At 32.9% G+C, this 17,346-nt stretch overlaps 1 protein-coding gene across 6 annotated transcripts in view; it reads left to right on the top strand.

Moving 5' to 3' along the window:
• Positions 1 to 17,346, top strand: part of SLC4A10 (solute carrier family 4 member 10) — a 337,954-nt gene that overhangs the window by 191,381 nt on the left and 129,227 nt on the right. For 3 of the 6 annotated variants that reach the window (XM_043894683.1, XM_043894681.1, XM_043894679.1), the window contains exons 6-8: positions 5,251 to 5,439; positions 14,532 to 14,623; positions 15,572 to 15,661. In XM_043894683.1, the coding sequence (XP_043750618.1) occupies positions 5,251 to 5,439; positions 14,532 to 14,623; positions 15,572 to 15,661 (371 nt within the window). The remainder of the gene's footprint in view (positions 1 to 5,250; positions 5,440 to 14,531; positions 14,624 to 15,571; positions 15,662 to 17,346) is intronic. The other 3 variants (XM_043894680.1, XM_043894685.1, XM_043894684.1) reach the window with 3 other exon arrangements.

Raw genomic sequence — 17,346 nt, 5'->3', positions numbered from 1 at the left:
CTTAGTTAATTCAAATGTATTTATTTCTGTCCTCAATAAAATCTCATTAAAACATTTTCTCCTGATAGCTTGTAATTATTTTCTTGTTTACTTACTGCTATTTTTACTTTGTGACAATTTAGCTGTATTATTGAGTGTGTAGTACTTATGTTTTACATTTTGAAGACTTCTAACTTTGTATTTTCACATTCATTACTATATTTCATTATCACAGACACCTTGTGAAGTAGACAGGAAACTATTTCCTCCATTTTATAAAGAGATTAATAGTGATATATTACAGGTAACACCTGCAGGAGATGGGAAATAGCTTCTTTTGATTAACCTATAATCATAAATTTTGTTTTATTCATTTCATGATAATTTGGGACCGTAGTGATTGTGATTAACTTTAAGATTTGGAAGTTTTTCTTCACCTCTTATTTATTATATTTTTCTATACATTAGGCAGTTACTAACGTATTAGTCACTAGTTTCTGTCTTGCGAGAGCTAGATATAATTGTTTATCTTTAAGAACTATAAGCCCTAGTACTTTGTAAATGCACAGACTCTCCAGCTTAATGTTTTCTAGACATTTCCTAGTAGAGGAATATGGCCCAGATATTGTTTTAGAATGGTCAAGGATTTTTATATCAATGTTCTGATATGTTTTTAATAGACTCTTAAATAATTCCTTAAAGAGATTTTTGTAGACTTAGTAGGAGAAAATCCCATTTGTATCTGGCAGGTCTGTCAAGAATTTCTGGTGTAATTAAAGTAGGATTTTCTTCTGGATAAAGTTAATTTAAAAATGTCTATTTCCCAATGTTTTAAGAAACTGAGAATAAATTTAAACTTATTCCTTCAAAATATTACTTAACCTTTTCAAATCCAAGATTCTCCAGATATATTTTCTTATCACAATTTATTTTGATATAGAAATTAATTATATTAAAAATGCTTCTCAATTATATTCATATAAATTATAGGTAATTTTGCAATCTATGTTAATCTCTTCTAAATTCAGTACTATAAAGATTAATAATGGAAATATTACCTCTGTATTATTTATATTTTAACCTAATTCTGTCAATGAAGGTAAGATATTAAAACCAAACCAGAGTTAGTATCATGGACAGATTAGCAGTCATAGATCTGAGCTCGTTAAAACAGCTTTCGTTGTTTAAAATCTTTTGTCCAAGAAAAATCCAGTTTGCTCCACTGAATATACTCTGCAGATTTGGGAGTATGAGAATAGCGAGATATATGTTTTAAATGCCTATACTATTACCATTCTTGGTCAGGAAATCAAGTATTTTTATAGTAGTTTATACCCCCTGAAGGAGGGCATGGCAACCCATTCCAGTATTCTTGCCTGGAGAATCCGATGGACAGAGGAGCCTGGCCGGCTACAGTCCATGGGGTTGCAGGGTCAGACACAATTGAGTCGACTTAGCACTAGCACCATGGTAGTTCACATTTTTATTACACATACTGCTGTTGGTGCTGTCAACCAGTGTAGAAGCCTCTATCCTCCACTTCTCCTCCAGCATCTTTTAAGACAACAGATTATTAAGACAAAACAATTATATGATCATCTTTAAAGAGGCAGAGATTTATATAGAGTCTATAGAATCTCATGGTCTCTAGAGGCTTTCATTCAGTAGTCAAAGTGAACTAATCATGGTGACATAATTGCCTTATTAGGACGAGAAGTAGTTTTTCACTTTCTGAGGTCTTTTTACACAAATGCTACTAATTATTCTGGAGCCTGTTTAGTGCTAGAAGATTGACCGATTTATCCTTTTTCTTCCTGCTCCTTCTGTTACCATCAGATCCTGGCATTGTACTCTGGCAGGCTAGACTGTGTTATTTAGGCATCAGAGCCTGTGGAGATGGTCGGTCTTGACTCTGGGCCGAAAGCCATTATGACCCATTATCCTTTCCTACTTTTCAAGGTTAATACTAATGTATAATATAGTGGTGAGGAGAACAATGTAAGTGATTAGTGACTCACACTCCCTTTGGTACTTAAATTCCACCTTTAGTATGAGTTATATTTTTAAGCAAGTAGATTAACTTTTATAGTTCATTAAGGCATTGCTAGATGCAGTTACTTCAGAGGAGTTTACTGTGTATTTATTTCTGACTAATGAGCAGATGAGTTTTGTTCTTTTTTTTTACTATTTGTTTTCTCTTATACAACTGTTTTATATAAAGACCTTATCTCTGAAAAACTTTTAAGCCAGTGACTTACTATTTTTCGTAGTGCTCAAGCCTGGAAAGCTGTGCTTTGGTAAGAATGAAAAAATTATAAGCATGTACATGTGTTATTATATGATTAATTTTTATTCTGATTAGAATATTGAACTTGGGATATATATCATGACTTATAGATAAAACTGCTGTGTGATGGTGTCTGAATAACCTACTTTACAACTCCTATTATGAAGTATATAATGCATATTTGGGGAAGATTCCTTGGAGAAGGAAATGTCAACCCACTCCACCATTCTTGCCTGGAAAATGGACGAGGGATCCTGGCAGGTTACAGTCCATGGGGTTGCAAGAGTTGGACATGACTTGGCGACTAAAACAACAACAATGATGCATGTTTTATGTATGTTTTTCCCTCTTGGCAGGGTTGCAATGTGAAGTCATATATGTTGACAATTTACCATTTCCTTTATTTCAGATTAATCCAAGTGTATTATAACTACTAGTCTGCAAAAAATTGAGATATAAGTTTAAATATATCATCATACATTTTCAGAAGAGGCTTTGGGGGTAATTATAGAGGATTTTATGGCTTATTCCCAGACATGCATTCTACCTCTTTCCATCGTAAACAGCCAAGTGATAGAGCAAAGGCTGGCAAATTATGCTGTATGTGCAAATATGGCCACTGCCTGATCTTGTTAGGCATGTGCGCTAACAAGGAATATTACATTTTACATTTTTAAAAGCAATAAAAAGAAGATCAATATTTTGAAATGTGAAAATTTTGTGAAATCCAAATTTAGTGTCCATAAAAATGTTTTGCTGCTGCTGCTGCTAAGTCACTTCAGTCGTGTCCGACTCTGTGCTACCCCATAGATGGCAGCCCACCAGGCTCCGCCGTCCCTGGGATTCCCCAGGCAAGAACACTGGAGTGGGTTGCCAGTTCCTTCTCCAGTGCATGAAAGTGAAAAGTGAAAGTGAAGTCGCTCAGTCGTGTCCAACTCTTAGCGACCCCATGGACTGCAGCCTACCAGGCTCCTTTGTCCATGGGATTTTCCAGGCCAGAGTACTGGAGTGGGGTGCCATTGCCTTCTCCTAAAAATGTTTTACTGAAACACAATTATGGTAATTTGTACATGTTGTCTGTGGCTACTTTCATGCTATGTAAATGGAGTTGAATAGTTGTGACAGAGATTGTATGGCTCGCAAAAGCTAAAATATTTATTATCTGAGTCAGTACATAAAAGGTTTGTCTACCTCTGAATTAGGGAAATGACTCCAGAGTAATGGGAAGTTCTTGATTAGCCTAAGGCAAGTGGGGATCCCGTCTTCTTAGTCAGTGATTGGCTCAGCAAAGATAGACAGGACTATGTCAGTCGAGCTTAGAATTGTCACTAGGAAGGGGGAAAAAGAATTCTGTTTTAAGAGAAAGTCACAAACAAGCAAGGAAACGCTGATATGAAAGAAGATGTGTTTTTCTTTGTTGCTGCTGGCAGCCACCTTATGATAGTAAGGAAAATAGCCTGAGGTTAAAGCTCACCCCTTCTCACCATGAGGGGGTAGAATCTGATAGAATCACTGAAAAAAATGAAATGAATCCAACCTAACTTTGGTTTTTCTGCTATGTGAGCCAATGAAATTTGTTTTAGATAGTTTGATTTGGATTTTCTGTTACTGATAAATCCAACTTTGCCTCTGCGTGATATACTATTATAAAATATAGATAAATGAATTAAAACTATCCAAAAGTTTAAACCGCAAACCCATAACCTACTTAAAGGAAATTGCAAAGAAAATCTTGTACCTGGAAATTACTGAGGACCTACATATTCCAATCATGCCTTATGTCCTGGCAACAGTGCTGGTATGAGATAGCTATTATCTCTGTCTTAGAAATAAGGACACTGCAATTATTCAACATTACAAGGCCACACAACTGGAATGTGAGACAGGACCCAAGTCTGTTTCCCAAGTCATTCGCCTTTCACATGGAAGGAAAACATTGTTTGGAAGGAGGATTCTGCTAGTTTTCAAATCTTCAGTATACTCAATGGGGCAGTGGAAGGTAATTCATTGTAATCTGCTTTATGTAAGAAGATCAAACAGAGTTAATATTTGGTTGTAGGAAACCAGATTAATTACACTGAGGTTTAGTGAGTTGAACTTTGTATTACCAAGAAACCTTTACTCATCTACTTATTTTATAGGCATTTCTGACACTTACACATGATAAATATCAATCTGCCTAATTATAGCCTTCTGAAAATCTCATCTTTTATTCTTTATTTTATGGATATAGAATTTTTTTTCTTAAATATAAACACATTATCAAGGAAGATTTGAGAGGATTGACTTTATATTAATGTGAAAGAGTTGTTTACTTGACTTCCCAGGTGACTCAGTGGTAAAGAATCCACCTGCCAATCAGGGCTCGATCCCTGGGTCAAGAAGATCCCCTGGAGGAGGAAATGGCAACCCACTCCAGTATTCTCCCCCGGAAAATCCCATGGACAGAGGAGCCTGGCTGTCGACAGTCCATGGGGTTGCAAAGAGTCGGACATGACTGAGCACACACACACAGATAGTTGTCTAAGCTGCCTTGCATCAGATTTTTACAGGTGGACTTTTGTTCACTTAAAGAAAAAAACATGAAAAAAAAAAAAAGAAAAAACATGGAAGTTATTCTCTATTAGAAAAGGAGAAGAAGATCATATTAAAATATAAGTATGAGGCTACTTTCCAATTTTAGACGTACTATTTGTATTTATATTACTCCTACTACTATTCCCTCTCATCAGTGTGAATAATGGAGACAATAAAGCATTTTGTTCTCAATATAGCTATTCATATTTGAAAAATAAAACTCCATATGATACATGTTTCAAAATGTATGATTTATAATGAAAAAGTTCCCAAGTCTTTCTTGTGTAACACTGCTACAAAGACAGACTTCTGTTTCTAAGATTATCTAGGGTATGCACTCAGTGGTTCACTACTGTCACGTCACAGGAAAGCTGCGCTTATATCTTCTTTCTTCCTTCACTCTACAGACATGGTCCTTGATCAACAAGTGAGCTCAGGTCAGCTCAATGAGGACGTACGCCACAGGGTCCACGAGGCTCTGATGAAACAGCATCACCACCAGAATCAGAAGAAGCTCACCAATAGGATTCCTATTGTTCGTTCCTTTGCTGATATCGGCAAGAAACAATCAGAACCAAATTCCATGGATAAAAATGGTAAATGTTTCTTTATTGTACTCATTGTTTATTATAGTTGTCTGAACTATCAAAGTCCTTTAAAATATATCTTACTTGAAAATGATCTATTGAAATTCAAATTGTAGAAATTTTGACAAAGAATTTAAGTTTCCTGAAAGGCTCATGAAAGAATGCAAGGAAAACTTTTTTCTAATAGGAGGTCATAGACTCCAATGTGGCAAACACCAACTGTCAGTTGCATCCCAAATAAGATCCTAGTCTTTGTGTCATAGCTTAATGAGTGTCTCATAGCTTAACAGGGCTTTGACTTAATGTCTTTTAGTTAAAATGTATAATCATCAACATTTAGTGATGGTGAGAGAAAAATATTGGCTTCATGTTGTTCATGGTCAACGAATCCCTTTTGAGATCACAATTGAAAAGAGCAGCTAGTACCTTTTTTTGTGTGTCTCTACATATATTAAGCCTGATTTCTAGTTCACAGGCTCATTGCTTTTTGCAGTACTGTTTCATTTAGTGTCCACGGAGCCACCACACTTACCATCTTGGCACACCAACATAGATGATGCCAACCATTGTTTTCTAGTACTCATTCATGACTTACTTCTTAGGAATCATGAAGCCAAAGCAATGTTTCTGACTGTTTTATCCTTTCTGTGTATTTTGTTCCCTCCTGGTATCCATTTGAACCTCATCTTTTACACTAAGGAAGTTGCTTAGAAATCTGTCACTCATCCTTTCCATCAGTCCTGTGAAGGAAAATGAAGTTATCATGCAGATGATATGAGTTTATCATACTTCTGCTAGCTAGAAAAATTTTGCAGTTTTAAAAAATACAAATTAGTGAAAAATAATTTCAGGTGTTTTACTAGAGAGACTGATTTCTACAAATGGACTGAAGTATGTATATTGACAGCATAGACTTTATGTAATTTCACTCCTGTTTTCAAAAGCTTCAAAGATGCCTTAAATACAAATGCATGAAAATAATTCCACTTTATATAGGTACTTTGGTAATTTCCATACTACCAAATCAAATATAGACAAATAGAAGAAGTACTTTAAAATGTACTATTGTTTCAGAACACAGAACCAGTTCTAAATGGCAAAATAATTCTTGAAATACTCATTTGATTTTTTTAAAGAGCCTTTAATGACTGAATGTAAATCATTGTTATATTGAAAACTCTATAGTTGTGCATATATTAAGTTCAGTAAAAGTGTTATGAGTGCTTTATATAATATATCATATTGTATTTATCAATCCCACTGGATAGTTTGAGTATTTATAGCTTGCTTTGAATTACATCATATATTTAAAATATACTCATATTCTAAATCACAATTTGTTTTAAAATATATTATATATGAAAATGACAAAATGAAGTTTTTATATTCTGAAACTTATTATAAACATAGTGCTTTTATTATGCTCACATAGCTAGTATTTACTTGATATTTTTTAAGAAAACAGATTAAGAAACAGAAAACAGACTGAGATATTTGCTAATTTTGACTATTGACTTATATCTAGATGATTCTAAAGACCTTATTAAAATATTATCATGATGTAAATCTCTTTGAATGCAAGTAAATTTTATGAAAGTTCACTTCTGTTTTTATTTCATTACCTGTACTGGAAATCAGACAATAAAATATATGTCTGTAAGAATAATATGTGTTTGTTCAAAGATGCAAGGACCTTATGAGCTAGCCATAATTTGTATCTCAGATTTCACTGGGGATAACATTTACTGTAAAATTATTTATTACATTATACTTGGAGGGAAAGGGCACTGAATTCACTGGATGAATTATTTATTGTAATATCATATAGACCTAGACACATTATTTGTTACAGCTTTAAACCTTCATTAAACATAAGAAGAGGTGATAGAATTATAGCTTTAAATAAAAAATCCACATATAGATACAAAGTTTTGCTGGGAGCCTGATTTTTACCTTATTCAGGCAATTGCTTAGTTTTTCTCAAAACTAGAATATGAATAGTTCTGTCACCATCTGTATAATCAGTCTTTATCTGAACACATAATATCTTTTTGAGGCATATATTAGGGTAATAAAAACTTGGAAACATTTCTAATAAAATTCATACACCCAATTAAGTATTGTCGTAAAGTACACTGTCAGAAGTGGTTTTCTAAGCCTAGGCTTATAACACCTCCCTGTGACTCTGTTTTGCTTCCTCACACACTTTGCATAATTATGTGTGTTAAGAATTCTGAAAATGTGAATAGACATCACCAATTTAGAAATAAATCTCCTATCCAGAAGTGAAAGAGGGTGAAAAGTGAAAGTGAAAAAGAGGGTGAAAGACCTTTATTACTAAGGTTCTCAATCTGCTTATGAACTCTAAAAACTGATTAACTCTAAATAAATAAGCAAATCAAAATTTATAACTATAAATATAGATTTGACATTCTGCTTAAAGATATGTGATAGAGATTACATTTTTTTTTTTTTGCAGTATACTACAGAGAGATACAAAAGGGTTTCAATATTTCCAAAATGGTAAAAATAATATTCTCATTATTTAAAAAAACTCTTCACTAGAGTATTTTATGCAAAAAGAATCTTTTAAAAATTAAAACTATAGAATAGGAATTAAATAGAGTGAGGATTTCCTAGAAACTTGAAAACAGCAAATGTTTTCCTTGCCAAGTACAGGGATGGAACCAAGCCCCCTGTTGTTTAAAGTATTATATAATATATAAAATACTATATAATATAATACCTTTTTAGAAGTGAAACAATTGATATTCCCTCAGCAACAAACTGATACTTGTATAGAAAACTCTATAAAAGAGTCATATCGAATAAAGTTTCTGCCTCCTTGGTTGACCTGTTCCTTGAACATGCTACCTTGGTAGCAGTCCCAAGGGTTAAACGTTTAGACATTTTCAACCTGAAGATCAAGTGGGATTCTTCCCCAAGTTGTAGGTTAGACTTACTAGATAGTGATTTTGTTGCTCTTCTCCCCTATCTGCTGTATTTTGTTCATGACTTTTTTAGTAACTTGTGACCATTTATCAATCTTACCTCCAAGTATGCTAGCTTAACTTTTTTGTATGATTTTTTTCTTGGTGTACTGCACATTCTCTTTAGGGCTAAGACACAGGATGTTATGGATTCACCATGCATTTTTAATGCCACCATGCTGTGTTTAACTTTCACTTTTCATTAAGCATCAAAACTGTGAGAATTAAATGTCTGATTCTGATGTTTCAATAAAAAGTGACAGTTCTATCTGGCAAAACAACAGCAAAAATATAATAGAAAACTCATATCTTCCTTAACATTAGAATTCAAAAGAATATTGTGGAAAGTACTAAAATATATAAAGAATATTTGAATAATTTCTTGAAACTGGCAGGACTTTCCAAAATAAAATAAAGGCTTTTGTATTTAATGATTTAGAAAGCAAGATATATCAGCATTTGTAGTAATCATTTAGATCATACATTCAATTGTATTTTTGAGACTCTGGATTACAAATCTATTCTAAAATATTATCACCCTTGTGATAACCTTTACATTTAAAGCATAACTTAGACTTAGTTTCCTTAGGTGTAGGGTGTCTTCATTCCACTGTTTCCTTTACTAATAATTCTCTTATTTCTTTTCCTTCACTTATCTTTTCTCCCTCCTGTTCTGAACACTTTCCAGTTGTACCTTTTATTTAGGATCTTAAAAGGAATTGCAGAGCAGAAGGTCCCTGACTTACTTTCAAAACTGTAGGTTTCTGGAGAACATTTAGATTTGGAAGGATGAAATGACTTGACTCTTTAGGCCTGCACAGATTTCAGCCCTTAAAGTGATGTACACGTCTGTATTGTGAATGATTTTTTTTTATGACTTTTAAAATCAGTATTATGGCTTTATAATTGCATCTTTTACAAATGCTGTACTTTTTTATTTTCAGATATATAATGTTTTATGTGTTTACCTATTTACGTGCTTTCTTATTCTTTAAATACCGTTATCTCATAAGAGATATCAAGAGTTTAAAAAGTATCCGTTTATAATGTTTTACCTTGCTGGGAAAAAAAGCTAGAATAATAGTTCTTAGAATTACTTGAGAGAAAACATTTAAAAGCTCATGTAGCTGATACAATTAAACATTATATAATAAAAGTATTTTCCATTTCTCAAAAAAAAAAATCAAGATGACATTGCTGACACAACCTGTGGGTCTGTTGAGAAACTGTACTGTTGCTATGTAGTTTTGGAAACTCAAGAGTACCTCTTAACAGCAAAAATGTTTCTAGGATGATGTGTTTAAATTTGTTATTTCTTATATTACATAATTATTTTCAGACATACTAATTTTTCTCCAAGTTTAATTATGTGCATACTTCTCATGTTTTTGAAGTATAGCTCACCTAATCAACATTTTCTAAATATTTAGCCTTTCTTTCTTCATGTTTTCTATTCCCATGGATAAATGTATTGTTACACATGTATGTAACTTTGTCATTCATTTTTGTATTTCTTTATTTTGCTGTGTCTTGTGTCTGTCTCTAACAGGCTCATCTCATCTCTGTACCTCCCTCATCTCCTACCCTTTGGGTACTCTAAATGCGTTGAAGGTTTCTGAGGTAGTGTAAACCAGCTTGGTCTATAGGTTAACAGTATTGTACCTCCATGTCTTCATCCCAGTTTCCTTCTATTACATGTGATTTTCAGTGGATTAAGCAATAGAAAATACTGGTGTACTTCAGTGATATATTTTTCTCCTATTGATTTGAATTTGGCCAAATAGAGTTTTAAAGGCTGCTGTTTTATATACATAATTTATTGAAAGAGGAAGAAAACTATAAGTAAGGACTTAAATGAATTAATATAATTTTAGTAATCTTTTTGAGATCTTTTTTATGGTTGTGTTTCAGTATTGAGAGGCTTTAATGATACTGACACTACTTAAAAAAAAAAACACTAATTCTTTTGAGATAATCTCATGTTCCTACCTCACAACTTTATGGTGAGGGAAATGATTCTGCCAGTCTCACAACAGACTTGGTGAAAAATTTTTGTGTAACAAGCAGAGCTCCTATTTTCTAGTTAGAGGTTGCTTGAATTGCTCTGTTTCCTCCTGTGCTTGCCCATATCTTTTATGATTTGCCTTGAAAAAGTACATGGCATATAATAGCTTTTTATTTAACTTATATATGATCCCTCCATGGAGGTCCAGAGGAAAAAAATGAATTCATGACTCAAAGGAAAATTAATTCAAGCAGTTGTTGATGTGAATACTATGTAATATATACTTTGATAAGATGTATAACAAATACTGGAATTTTGGATTTAAGATGGTGAACTCTTTGAATTTGAAAGGTTGGAAAAATAAAAGTACTGGTTTCTTAAGTGTTTACATTTAAATAATCATGAATGGTAGCCATTCCCTTCTCCAAGGGATCTTTCTGGCCTAGGGATTGAACCCAGGCCTCCTGCATGGCAGGCACATTATTTACCATCTGAGTCACCAGGGAAACCCAATCATGAACATGTCTCAGCTAATTTTTAGCTAATTCATCAGTTTTTGAATAATTTACCCTAGATATAATAAAGTTTTAAGTTAATAAATGTCTTTTTTGGATAATCATCTTAATCTCTAAAAGTTATTTAGATATTATAATAACAAATTGATTAAATATTGCAATGACATTTACTTATAGAATATATTATTGTGGACAGTGATCAATGGTCAAAGAAAAGGTAATATAAAGAAACAGGCAAAAATATATATGTTCAAAAACATTGTGGCATATTGATTGGAAAAAATTATAATAAAAATAGCATTCATAGAACTTCTACATGTATATGGGAGAAGGAAATGGCAACCCACTCCTGTATTCTTGCCTGGAGAATCCCGTGGACAGGGGAACCTGGTGGGCTGCTGTCCATAGGGTCGCACAGAGTCGGCCACGACTGAAGCGATTTAGCAGCAGCAGCAGCAGCCGCATTTATATGTGAATGCTCAATCCTAACTTTACTCTTTCATCCTGGAGGGGGGAAAATCCTAGCAAGTGCTTTGTTATTTTTTTAGGAAACATATTCACTTCTGGCTGAGTATAAAATCCTGTACCTGAAAATTGTATTCTGTGAACTAGTATTGCTTTAGATATGAATGAGAAAATAAGGGATGCTCTTTCAAAACCTAAATTTACTGATTCTTCTTATGTAATAATATTTGAGTTAATGAGAGTCGTTTTGAAATCTAAGCCATCACCTTCTTCTGAAAGGCAGTGATAACTGGAATAAACTAAAGAAATCAGTGTTTAGACAGAAAAAGATAATTGATAACAGAATTATAAAAATGATTTAATTTATGAAATTTTCAGTAGTTAAATAGACTGTAGTTCATGTGCACATTTTAGACAGGTGGTAGGTAGATAGAACAAATAAAATTTTAAGCTTTATTTAAAGGCTTCAATTTTTTCAAAAATAACCCAATTTTTCAATAATAATATTATACCTGTACATTTTTCTATATCCTGTCATTTTCAGATACTGCCTTAAAGTATATACATTTAATATGTGTTGTTTCATTTTAACAAATTAACATACACATTAAGAAATAAGAGTTGGAGTACTTTTTAAACTTTGATGAGATTAAATGTGTTTACTAATATTTGCTAGTATTTAACTATTATCTCTGACATATGAGTGATATCAACTTTTGGGTTATATTCATATGTCACACACTTGTCGTTTTTATGCTTTTTGTCCCCTGCATTGGCATATGCATTCTATGCACATACTTAGAATCTGGAACTAGTAGGACAATTATTATAATCTAATATGTCTCCTGCTAGTTAAATACTCTCCACTGGTTATTATCCATGTCACTGAAACAGTTATAGAAAACATTTTTCAAATCCCTTCCTAATGATCAACTTTATGAGGTAATATTTAATAAAATTTTTAGAATAAGAATAGATAGAATAGTAAATCTCAAAATATATTAATGTTTATAAGAAGAAATACAAGTGCCAGTTTTAAACATATCTCATGAGTTAAAGGCAATTTATGAAATAGTCTGCTTTTGGAGTATATATGTGAAAACATAGGCTGTGCAATTTCTTCAAATTTTAAGTTGCAGCATATTTTCTATCCCATGAAATCTCTTTAAAGTGATGATTTTTTATTAGGTTGACTATTTTTGTGTCTGCTCATTGAGTAAAATAATTGTTCTTCCATGTGATTTTCTATCACATGAAATAAATTATTATAAGAAAGCAGATATATGTTTAATTTATCCATGCCTTGAATTTCACCATTCAGTTTTATGGAACATTCAGTAAATTTAGGTTTAAATATATCTTATGTTCTAACTCATATGGAGAAATGATGTGAAACTGGTGATTGAAGACATCTGTTAGTAGCACAAATGCATTATGTAAAAGGTTTTTTTTTTAACTATAGTTATTATTTTGAGAATGATAAATGAAATGTCTGCTAATGAACAGTTCACAGTCATAGCTGCACACTGCAGTTAGAAATGGGAGAATGACAATAACCGATGCAGCTTAAGTCTGTCACCTCTCTAAAATGCAATTTTTGAAATTTGCTGTAATCAGAATTGGTATACATGATTTAAGGTGAATTTTCTCTTAAAATCATTTTAAAAACTTCATCAAATGTGTTACTTTACTTTGTTTAATGAAAGCAGTGAAATATTTAAACTTTAGAAGAATCTTAAGCCCATTACTCTCTGGCAAGATAATAATTTTAAACCATAAAAATTGTACTTATTAAAAAATGACCCCTGCCTGAGAGGCTTAATGTTCAAAAAGCAAAATGATAGTAATATTTGAAAGTAAACTATTAGTGTTTTGCATCACACTTGGTAATTTCTAGGCATCAGTGAATAAGTGGATTTCAAGAGAGAATTTAAAGAAGTATTATTTGTATGCGCGCTAACAGTTTAGAGAACTTCAGTTAAGTACAGACTGCAGTAATTAGAGATGAGTCTAAAAGTAAACTTTGAATAAAACTGGGATTTAGGGAGGTAGAGAGAAGAGTTAGGCAGAGAGAAATGAGAATATTACTATCTAAGACAGTGGAGAATTAGAACAGTATTTTGGAGTAACTGAGTAATGGTCATAAAATATGGTCAAGGCTTCAAAGCTGGATTGTCATTACTCATCACAGTAAAAGTAACAAGTGAGAATAGGGAGAGGTTAGGGAAAAGACAGATATATGTGAGATTAAGCAAACATTTATTTTTATAACTTAATTGCTAAATATGAACAGATTTCAGATAATGTGATTGAAAAGAATGTTTCATATTTAGTGAACAATGAAATGTAATTACCCTTCGTTAGCCATTATTAGCCATGTTCTGAGCTGTATTGTCCACTTAACTAATATCATAATCTTTCTTTAAAGAAAAAGACTACAAAATAATTAAGTTGCTAGTTAGTATTAATGGAAAACAAATACAATTCAAATTTATTGATCCTTTGCAGACCAATATCAATATATTTACACAATTGAATAGTGAGAAGCATAATATATTCACAATATTTGTAATATGTGAGGTGAAGGTATTTCTAACTGAATCTCTCATTTAGAAATTTCCAAAAGCTGTTGTCAAAGAACTTTTTCTCTTTGGTTTGTTTTTCAGATGCAGTAGAAAACTGTAAATATGCTATGTACTTTTCAGATAAATATTTGCTCTTTAAAAAAAAATTATCTATAAAATTCTTCAGTCTGAGTTTAGATCATAAGAGGTGTATGTATATCATTAGTTTTGAATAAAATTTAAAAATCAATGATGTTTACAGTCTTGAGACTGTAATTAGATTAAAATCATTTTTGTGGTTGTTCTTTCTTCTTAGAGAATAACTGTTTAGTTTTAATCTGAGAAGGAATTTTCATTTCCTTGACTGAATTCTCCCGTTTCTATCTGTAACTGATAAATAAGAATATTTGTATTTCTTGATATCTATTTATATTGAACCTTCATGCTTACCTCATAAATTCATTTAAAAAACCTATGTTAGTTTAGTTTAATTTATATTGCATGCAATATGTCTAGAATTATGTAAGTAATTGTTTGTATTTTGTAATAACAATCTCTTTAGCAGGCCAGGTTGTTTCTCCTCAGTCTGCACCAGCCTGTGTTGAAAATAAAAATGATGTGAGCAGGGAAAACAGCACAGTTGACTTTAGCAAGGTAAGGTTTTCTCCCTCTCATTTAAGTAAGCTGTTATTACTAGATATTACCAACCATTTTAAGAGGTGTTGACATAATTTTTTGCATGCATATATGTTTTGTTTCTTAGCCAAAGCTTGATATTGTTATAATGTTAGCATTTAAGTTCACGTGTAATGTTTTGCCTATGCATAAAATCAAATGTGTAGATTTTACACATAGTCTTCAGGTTTCAGCCACTTGGTATGATGCATTTCTTCTAATAAAAATGATAACTGAACTTCACAGGGAATTTAGCAGAAGTTTACTGTTTAAAACTTTCACTGGTTTCATTTTCAAAATCATTTCCCCTTCTGTTTGTGGAAAAGTAAATCGTATAACTTAAAGCTTCATTGTTGTAGTTAAGCGAAAGGCATTAGTGTTAAGAAACACAAGAACATATTAAGACTGACAGAGTTTTGAATAAAAACATGATAAAGACTGACTCTCTTGAGGGATCCATCTAATTGGAGACAATTCAAATGAAAAATCATTTATTTGAATGTATTCTGTGAAAATAATGTGATTTTGCTTAGCAAATTCCTGATACCCTATATGTGCTATTGTAGGCTGTGGCAAACTAAACAATCATGAAAGAATTTTAATATTGACCAGAAATAAAGGGAGTCAACAATTTTCTTTATTGAAGTGGCTGAAACAGCGGTACCTCAGAGTAAATTTTTTTTTCCATAAACTCCTTAGCACTGGCAATGGTTCCAACAGTGGGAGGAGATGGGAATGGGAGGCAGTGTATAGGAGGTTGCCTACATCAAGCTTCTGAACAGAGTAATAGCGACCAGCCCCTGTTGCTGTCTCAGAACCCCTCTGCCAAGGTCTAGATCTAGTCACGTGCATGCTCTCCCTCTGGTGCCTGGCAGAGTCCCCGTGGGACATGGTGTACCAGCTTAAGTCTGTTAATTATGCGTGCAGGGGCTGGGAGGCCAACAAAAGGGGCATGCTAGTCCATGTGGGATGAGACAAAGACACGAAAAAGGACCTCCACAGCAGCAAGAGAGAGAGGTGAGGGCACACTCGGGCTCTTTCCACAGTGGTTCAAAGCTCATCTCACTGTATGGAGGCATGTGATTCAAGTATTAAGCCAGTTCAAATGTATTCCATTTCTGCTCCAAAAAATATCTTTTTTAAAGCATTACATCTTCATTCATCTGCAAGTTGGAGTAAAATTGTCGCAAATTGCCATACATTTAATTTCTTGATGTTCTTCATTTGAAATAATATCTTAAAAGCAATGACATAAAAAGTTGCTTACTTATTTGTGCAAGCATTAACAGTATAACAAGGGCACAGTGAACATTCTCAAAAACAGTGATAATAAATCACATCTTTTCAAGTAAATTACCTTTTACCTTTTCTTAAGGGATATAACCTACTGACACTGAATTTTATATCTCTATATCATTTTGCTTTTAGTTGTCTGACCTATTTTTGCAGCCTTCAAAAATGCTTCAACACATTTGAAAGAAAATGAATATAGCCAATGGGAGACAGTAGTCTTATTTTCAGGTTCCCTAGAACAATTTGAACTATAAGAGAGTGAAAAATAGATTTTCTTTTCTTTAATCCTTTACTTTCTTATTACATTTCAAATCACTGGACCACTCCAGTTTTTAATGGGAAAGTTAAATTTCTAGAGCTCTCTATGCAGTGCCAACCATCTGTATTTCTTGGTCTCTTGCCCATAGCATGGCACATTGAAAAGAACATGTTTTTTGAGAACAAGTATGGGATCTTAACTCTACAATTTACAAGCTACCTGATATTGGAGAAGTTCTCTGAACTTCACCTTTGTCACTTGTAAAATAAGAATAATACCTATTTATAATTTTTTGTGAAGATTAAATGAGAAAATAGAGAGAGCCTGTCAGAGTGCTGGGTTTATAGCGTTCCTGTTGTTCAATCGCTGAGTACTGTCTAACTCTTTGCGACCCCCGTGGACTGTACCCCTCCAAGCTCCTCTGTCTTCTACTATCTCCTGGAGTTTGTTCAGATTCATGTCTGTTGAGTCAGTGAAGCTATGTAACCATCTAATTCTCTGCCAGCCCTTTGGGTGTTCAATGAAACCTGCCTGCTACTACTATTGCTGTATTGTTGCTGATACTAGTGGAAATAGTAGTGCCAAAAAGAAACACCAGAGCCAAGTTTAATACGATTTGGTCTCTACTGGATTTTTAGTGTCTTGGTTGTATGTGTACAATGAATCCTGTGAGGTTCAAGACAATTTAAACCTTCGGCTCTGGGTTGTTTTTTTTTTTTTTTTTTTCCCAGCAAAGTAATACTTCTTACCTTATATTGTGGAAGAGTAGAGAAGTAGGATTTGGAAAGAACAAAAGTGGTATATCATTATGGAAAGAGACTTTAGTGTCAGATTTTGCAGGTATATGAGTTAAGGATTTTTAACCTAGGGATTTCAGACTGGTAGTAAATTTATCAAAGTGAATCAGTTAGTTTACATATTACCTTAAGTATTTTAAGTTTAACATGTAGATTCCAAACCCAGTAGAATTTTGAAATATGAAGGTGAAAAAAAGCCTTTTTTCATTTCATGATACTTGATCCTATGTTCTATCTACCTTCAAACCATATATTTTTTAACCCTTCCAGTGGTTAGGCCCATCAAACTTACTCATTTAGGAGTGTTTTTGATATAATCTGAATTGTCAGTTTATTTATTTTTTTTTTTGATT

The sequence above is a fragment of the Cervus elaphus genome, chromosome 33 (assembly GCF_910594005.1).
Source record: "Cervus elaphus chromosome 33, mCerEla1.1, whole genome shotgun sequence".
In the NCBI taxonomy this organism is placed as follows: Eukaryota; Metazoa; Chordata; class Mammalia; order Artiodactyla; family Cervidae; genus Cervus; species Cervus elaphus.
Note: the sequence above shows the minus strand (reverse complement) of the source record. Positions and strands in the feature narration are given on the sequence as shown.